This window comes from Cynoglossus semilaevis, chromosome 3, assembly GCF_000523025.1.
Source record: "Cynoglossus semilaevis isolate Cse_v1.0 chromosome 3, Cse_v1.0, whole genome shotgun sequence".
NCBI classification, from domain to species: Eukaryota; Metazoa; Chordata; class Actinopteri; order Pleuronectiformes; family Cynoglossidae; genus Cynoglossus; species Cynoglossus semilaevis.
The window spans coordinates 10,930,990-10,938,904 of NC_024309.1; the positions used below are offsets into that span (position 1 = coordinate 10,930,990).

General features: G+C 43.5%; 2 protein-coding genes across 2 annotated transcripts in view; both read right to left on the bottom strand.

Annotated features, from left to right (window-relative positions):
* Window positions 1-1,445, bottom strand: part of cpb1 (carboxypeptidase B1 (tissue)) — a 6,887-nt gene extending 5,442 nt beyond the window's left edge. Inside the window, exons 1-6 of the mRNA XM_008308022.2 lie at window positions 1,304-1,445; window positions 1,012-1,087; window positions 659-783; window positions 471-570; window positions 279-380; window positions 87-191 (exon numbers count right to left, since the gene is read on the bottom strand). Coding sequence (XP_008306244.1) covers window positions 87-191; window positions 279-380; window positions 471-570; window positions 659-783; window positions 1,012-1,087; window positions 1,304-1,368 — 573 coding nt within the window. The 5' untranslated portion in view covers window positions 1,369-1,445. The remainder of the gene's footprint in view (window positions 1-86; window positions 192-278; window positions 381-470; window positions 571-658; window positions 784-1,011; window positions 1,088-1,303) is intronic.
* A 189-nt stretch (window positions 1,446-1,634) lies between these two features.
* The window catches only part of agtr1b (angiotensin II receptor, type 1b), a 6,674-nt gene continuing 393 nt past the window's right edge, over window positions 1,635-7,915 (bottom strand). Inside the window, exon 2 of the mRNA XM_008308023.3 lies at window positions 1,635-4,180. Coding sequence (XP_008306245.1) covers window positions 2,993-4,072 — 1,080 coding nt within the window. The 5' untranslated portion in view covers window positions 4,073-4,180 and the 3' untranslated portion in view covers window positions 1,635-2,992. The remainder of the gene's footprint in view (window positions 4,181-7,915) is intronic.

A 7,915-nucleotide genomic window follows, 5' to 3' on the forward strand; every position in this document is an offset into this window, starting at 1 on the left:
TGGAAGAAGGTCTGAGATGTAAGCAGCAGGAACCTCCATCTACAGAACTCACCGTTTTCATCTGGAACCTTCTAAACGCGTTTTACCTCCTTAACAAACCACTGACAGAAGGCGGGGGAGATCCACTCTCTGGCGTGGATTCCACAGTCCATGAAGATGGAGGGCTTGGTGCGGGTGGACTTCTTACCAAGCTGAGGTCCAACAACAACAACAAGTCAACAAGTGTTAGATTCCCATGCAGAGTTGTTGACAAACAGTAACTTCCCGGTCAGAATTACCTTGAGAAGATTCATGGGACGACCCTCGTAGGTGTTTCCGATCACCTGCTTGCTGATGAGGTTGGGGTTGGAGGCGGAAATGGAAGCGATCCAGGCCTGGACCTGAAATTGGGAAGGTTGGCCAAATGAGAAGACAAAAAGCAAATCAGCCGAGCTTGAGGTGGTGATGAATTTTAAGGTTTAGCCTCGTACTTTGTCCATGTTGTTGTATTTGGTGTAGCTGTGGGTTCTGGGGGAGGGTCCGTTGTCAGCCTGGTTCTCCACAGCGGCCTGCACATCCTCGATGAGAACACTGTCAGTGGACGAGGAAAAAAAGAAACACACGGTTTACGGTTGATCAACTTTCACTTGTGTCTCGTTATTTTTGGATCTTGACCTACAGGTGTTCCATTTCACTCTGCTGCAGCATGGTGGAAACCATGTCCAGGTACACGGCGGACACCCTGATGTCCACATCAATGTCGATGGTCACCAGCTCGGCGCTCTCGGGGCTCCAGAAATCAACCTGCAGATATCGCCAAAGTCAAACACTTCAGAGTGTGTGATTTTTTTTTCTTTTCTGGAACGGCAGCCTTTTTTATTGATGTGAGGATTTCAGTGTATAATTAACACATCAGTACATTTACAGACAGTGCACTGACTGCATTTCTGTCTCTAACTACCATTAGCAAACCAGGAAGACCCCTGCAGGGAGGAAATACAGGAAGGAGTGTGAGGCTGTGAAAGCACATACCTCGATGCTCTGGGCCAGATCCTTGATGAGGGTCACATGTTCATCAAGAGTAGGCTTCAGACGCAAGACCTTCTCACTGGTGAGTACAAACAAATACAGTAGAGGAACAATGATGTACTTTTCTGAACATACTCAAAGTCACATTAGCATCTACGGCGTGGAAGTTTGAGAAGTAACATTCTGCAAAGCAGTACTGCAGTATTTTCCATAAGGTTGAGTAACGTAAGACTAAAATAAATTCCTAAAATCCTGTCATTTGACTGTAGTAAATCTCAATAAAGTAGGATTTTACCCCTCAAAGTGGGTGAGCTCAGCCAAGGCAACAGCCACAAATCCAAAGATCAGGAGGAGCTTCATGTTGGCAGTGAGGCTGGTGCCCGCGCTGGAGCCCACTTATAAACCCGCTGCACGTCAGCCAGCCGTCGAATGCCGTGCAGCAACGTGTCGTGCACCTGTTACTTTTAGCTGCTTGATATGCAATCAATAATTAACAGAGGTGGGCTCAGCTACTGTGAAATATTTGAAATGTAAACTGGATTCACCTCCATGAAGTTCGAGACTCTGAGATGAAATCGAACGATTGACAATTATATTGATAACGAATTCACTGACACCTGAGGATGGTTTTTGTTTTTCAACTTTATTCATATTTTCACAATCTGTACATTTATAGAGTAAAAAAAAACACAGAAATACACAAACAATATTAACATGTTTAAATACCACAAAGACAACCACCACAATAACCACCCATTGAGGAGTGTTTGTGTACCACTCTTTTTGTCTCCCATAAATGTAAAACAGTGTTACAGTCATTTGGGTTGTATACGTTCCCTTCACAGAACACAGGACTCCACAGTACTCTTTAGCATAACTGAAGCAGACTGAAGTTTTCATGGACCGATATGTTTTCAGCTGATTTCCACATATTTACACCATAGTTTTGCTGCACGTTTGCACGATGTTCCACGGACACAGAACTGCACACATTGACTTTGGTATCTCTGACACTTGATAACTGTTGGGACATGAGGTGCTCATACATATATATATATACACATATATGTATATGTGTACGTATAAAAAATATATATATACATACACATACCTATATACACACATAAACATATATATGTGTATATATTTAATGATATATACACATATATGTATATGTGTACATATAAAATACCTATATACACACATGTATACATACATATATACTTATATCTGACTGTATAACACAGTAAACACTCCAGGTGTTTAATCAACCAGTGACGCAGCACAAAGAAGGTTGAAACACAGACTTGTCAAGCAGTGAATTCAAACTGGGTGCGTTTCTGGGCGAGGTGGTTTTAGGTCAGATGTCTCTCTGTACACTGTGACATTATGATGCTCAGCAACAAGGTGCTGTTGTGAACTGACCAGGGCAGTAATGACGGACAGCTTTGGGGTTCCTTGAAGGTATGGGGCTGCATTTCTGAGATCAGGGAGTTGAGGAGTGAGACCAGCTTCTAACCAGAGGTTGTGACCTCAGGTGTCACTGGAACTGTTTTAGGCTGTGGACTGTGCAGGAATTCATATTTGTGTGAAGGTAGATAGACATGATTTAGATATTGTGATTTTTTTAATATATATATATATAAATAATTATTTTTACTTGTATTTAAGGATTCCCGCTTCACTTTTGTCCACCTGCCTAAATGTTGTACAGGTTTGTTGACCATAAGTGAGAAGCTGAATGTTCCCTGTTATTAACTACATGTCCATGTAGCTGAAGTAAACTGATGCCCACATCCACAACCATACTGCAGACTTATACGGATTGACAAAAAGACACAACATTATACAGTGATATCTCCACAGTTCAGTGCTTGAATATGTTGTTGTTGTTTTTTTTGGTTTTGTTGCGATATCTCCATGTCTGGATAAACTCAGAGTTGAAGAGGAGCGAGAGTGGCCTTTTACTCTCTTTTGTTTTTGGTCACTTAATGTCAGAGGAGGCCTTACTCTTGGTGGTGAGACTCAGGACCTCTGAGGCACGAAAAGAAAGAGTGCTCATCTTGGAGCTGATGCTGGGGTGCGGCCTAGCCGGGCCACTGGGCGCACACCGCAGCAGCTGCAGTAAGTTCTTACGAAAGTTGCGTCCCACAAATCCGTAAACAATGGGGTTGACGCAGCTGTTGAAGAAGGCCAGGCAGATGGTGAAGGGCATGGCGGTGTCGATGATTTCCTCTAAGGTGCAGTCCTTCTCCTTTGACAACTGGCTGATCAACTCCATGAAGTGGAACACCTGGTGGGGAACCCAGCACAGGAAGAAGGCCAGGACGGCTACAGCCAGCATCCGCAGCACCTCGTCGTCCCGAGAACGGGAGCTCTTCTGGATGTGTCTCGCCCCCAGCAGTGCTCGGCTGATGAGGCAGTAGCAGGTGATGATGATGATCAAGGGCACCACGAAGCCCAGCAGACTTTTCATGACACTGGTGGCCAGCAGGAGCTCCTTCAGCCATTTGGTGCTTTCGATTTTCAAATGCAGGGTGCCGCACACCGTGGTGTTTGTGTTTGTGATGTAGATGACGTCTCTGGTCAGTGCGATGGGCACGGTGACTATAAGGGCGAAGAGCCAGATCACCACACAGGTGATGCGAGCATACAGCGGGGTGCGGAACCTGAGGGACCGCACTGGGTGCACAATGGCCAGGTATCGGTCTATGCTGAGGGCCGTCAGGAAGAAGATGCTGGTGTAGAGGTTGAACGTGGCCAAACCTGCGGTGGCCTTGCACAGAAACCCTCCAAAAGGCCACTGGTAGCCCCTAGCAGTGTACGTGGCCCACATGGGCAGAGTAATGAGGAAGGTTAGGTCGGAAATGGCCAGATTGAGGACAAAAATGTTGGCCACCATTTTGAGGTTCATGTAAAAGAAGATGACAGCGACCACCATGCTGTTCCCAATGATGCCGATGACGAAGGTAGAGCTGTAGACGATGGGTATCAAGATAAAGATAAATTGATGGCTTCCTGACATGCCGCAATCCAGATTTATTCCTGCCGTGGAATTCTGCATTTTTGCTGCTCGTGTGCCAGAATCTAGACGCTTTTGAACAAAGGGCCCCGTCAGCAGGGTGCATCTGTGGCGAGTGGTAAAAGCCTGGGGCGAGGACCTCAGTGAGTCCTGTAAAAGAAATACAAGAAAAATGTCACAGGCGGTCTAGGAGAGCAGTTGTTACCGCTGGCGTGGCCCATAAACACTAATCCAATGAAAGTGCGGGGTCCGGCCCAGCTCATTAAAGACCTGCTTATTAAAGCCATCCTGACGCTTTATGTTATTTCTGTCAAATAAAGGGCACCATGAAAAGCAGATGTGTGTTATTCTATATGGTGCTTTGAAGCGTCAACAGTCTGCACTCTGCCATTTTATTTAAATCCTCTCTACGCTAATGAACAGCGTCAGTAAAACTGTACAGGCTTTTTTTTGTCAAATGGTCCATCCATCTGGGCCTGACCGTCATCAGCCGGAAGGAGGGCATTTATGCCTTATGTGTTATGACCTGTGTTAATGAAGACTGCGTGGCAGAGCGTGGGGCTTTGGATAACAACGCTATTAAAAACACTGAGACGAGAGTGAAAAAAAGAGGGTTGAGGCTCCAGTCACTGTAAAAGACATGTCACGTTTCAAACCCTGAGTGTGTGGAGATACATTGGACACAGCATGGGAACTTCTAATCAGCACACACCTAAACAAACAGGACAGCAGGGATTCGGCTCCGTGGAAACTTTGCTCTGTGAGAAAATAAAACCTGCGTGCTGCGGAAAATTTGCCCGGGGGCTGGATTTAGGTTCATTTGTACGGGCTGAATGTGAAATGGGAGGGGGGAAAAATTAGTTTGAGATTTTGGGTTGAATAGAACAAGCTGGGTGAGTGTCATTAGCGGGGCTCATGTGATAATATTAGCATAGGACTCATGTATAACATCATTGTGGCGGTGCAGATGCTTTCTGCAGCCGATTAAACATGAACATTAAAGCATGTTTGTGGCACACAAACAAAGAGGGAAAACAGTGGTCTGGCAGTTGGGCTCAGAAGTGCTAAATAGCTATTGTAACATTATATTAATAAATAAATTGATATTTTTAATAGAAGTTAATTTGTCTTTAATTAATCATACCTTCATGGAGAAGTTTATTTATTATATAAAAAAAGAAGAAATCTTGTTTATTAGTCTGCCTTCTTCAAACTTGCCACAAGATGGCACTATAACGTCATGATTTCAAGTTCCCGTGCAGCACCGTTATGAGCTCTAAAGGGCAGCTGCCGGTGAAAAAAAGGGTGCCACTTTATTTGTTGACCATGTCAAAAATTATTTACGACCCAAAAATGCCATATGAGTCTAATTCATCCAATGAGAATTCAGACTCAGAATTTGGCCCTGCTGTCGTTTAAACAAACGGAAATTGAGTCGAGTTGCTGCATTTAACTTTTATCATTTATATGCATTAATTGTAACTAAAGACAATTACCTTTGCCCCCTGCTGGAGCTTCATGCCACACCTAGCCATGAAAAAAAAACCTACGTTATTAAATACCTTCTTTCTAACCCCTCCCTGTCTGCATTCTTCCTGACTTCTGTTCGGCATTAGCCAAGGGTCTGAGACCCTCCTTAGAATCATTTTCTCCACTTTCCAAAAGAATTCAACGGATAAACGGTAAAAAGAGGAAAAGAAAAACCTTCACTGAGCTGAAGCAACAACCGTATCAGTTTCAGATGTGAGGGATTGACAGTTCGGACAGGTGTAGTGGTGCCAAGGGTAACACAATAATGAAATATCTCTGAGAGTTTCCTGCACAGTCCTGAGAGCAGTTAGCTGTGCTCCAGCACATGTCACGACTTAGATCTGCTGTTCCTGTGTGTTGTCGTTTTTTAAAAATGATTATAACAGCACTTAGATGTTGTTCTAGAAAGTCCCTGAGTTCTGAAGAAATATTCAACGACCTCAAATGTAAATACAAGACACATATAATTGTTCTTTTACCAGTACTGTATGTGGCGGCTTAGCATTCTGGATTTTTCCATGAGGCTAGTAAATGTGTGCAGTGAGTGAAAATAAACAAAGCTGGATGTTATTGCTGCCTCTGCTTTGAGAGGAAGTGAGCCCCATCATAAAGGTGAGGCGGTGCAAGCGGACGTTGGCTCAGACGCAGGTGATTTGGAGTGGCTGCGCTACCGTACATGATGGTCGCATCATTAGATGATGGTCATAAACTTTCAGCCATCGCAAACAGGAAGCAAACCTTACAAGTTCATCGACAAGCTGCTTCCTTCGCACAATGGACCGAGGTCCAGTACTGATTTAAGAAACAATGAATATGGTCATATTTTGGAGGAGTCATTATTTGTGGTCAGTGAAGAAGAAAGAAGAAAGAGTTTCTGAAGTGGAATGTAAAGTATGCAGGGTTTTTTCCTAAAAAACAAAATCCGTCACAGAACCTGTGATGGTGCATTTATGAGGAACACCGCCCTCTGTCTGTATGTATTTTGTAGTACTTTTTTGTTTTGCAAGCTGTTGATGTTTTTGTCCACTGTTCCCCTGGTAAACAAAAACAGACTTAACAGGCGTCTGCAATGCTGTAAGAATGATTAGTGATGTATGCTTCAAACTACGGCTGGATTTCATTTAACCTTTTTATGGATTTCTTGTGCTATTGTGTCCTGGCCAACTGTGTAGTCCTGCAGCGTGGGCTCATTCCCATCAACACAGTTATCTGCGTCTGACTGGCCTGATGTGAGCACCACCAACTGGCTGCCCATAGAGAGCGAGACAGTAAAACGTCTGCTGGCTGCGGTTAATGATTTATATCAGTCCATTATGACCTGTGGCTCATAACTGGGAACACCACCTCGTTACCACTCGCTCGCTGAAGTCTTTGGGTCAACAGAGTGTGGTGTTGTCAACTCTCAGCCTTGATTCTGATTGGATAGTGTATACCTTTACATCTTCCCCCACCAACAGCTTTGTTTCATTGGTAAATATTCCTCCCTGTAGAGTCGAATGGTGTGTTTATGAACCTCAGGTTGAGCCTCCTTCGCCTCCTACTGTCTCCGCTTACAGGGAGTCAGTCTACGACTGAGGAGTTTCTGAAGAAGGAAACTTGACCAAAAGCAATTTCAGCCACTACTGAAGAAACTGTTTGTCAGCAGCAGCAGTGTGTGATAGAGATAAAAACATTTCCTTGTTCCAGCTTTCCTTCTTTTGTATGACTTTTTTTTCAGTTAGATAGTCAGATCAGTTAGAGTACCCAGTTTATTTTTGACACAAAGTGTGCCTCTTGGTCAGATCAGTTAGAGTAACCAGTTTATTTTTGACACAAAGTGTGCCGCCGATTGTCACTGTGTCCTTCCTTCAAACCTCCCATCTTCCTTTTTCCTATTTACCAAACTGCTCTTTCATGGGACATGCACAGTTGAACTCCTCCCTTCATTTCCCCCAATGTATTTCAGGAAAAGTGCCCCACAAACAACAGCAACAAACAACAACATACATTTGATTAAATAATGTCAAAAATTATTGTTGTGAAGGCGATTGTGTTTGAATTTTCTTCCAGGTGTTGACGCTCATCTGGTCATCCACAGTAGACCTGATCTTTTTCTTTTTTTAATTTTTAATTTAATTTAAGTTTTTGCTGAAGAAAAATTGAAAAAATCAATTAAATAACAAATAGGAATATTACAGGGATTATACGTTCGTCACAGTGAAATCCAAACTTCACTGTTAGTTCACAAAGAACATACCTCTATTTAAATAATGCTCAAATCTCAGTCTCCGACTGTTGCTCTCTGTGTCTCTCAGGGATTACATTCTATACCTGAGGATTGTCTGCAACTACACTCACTCTTTATCAGGACAACAC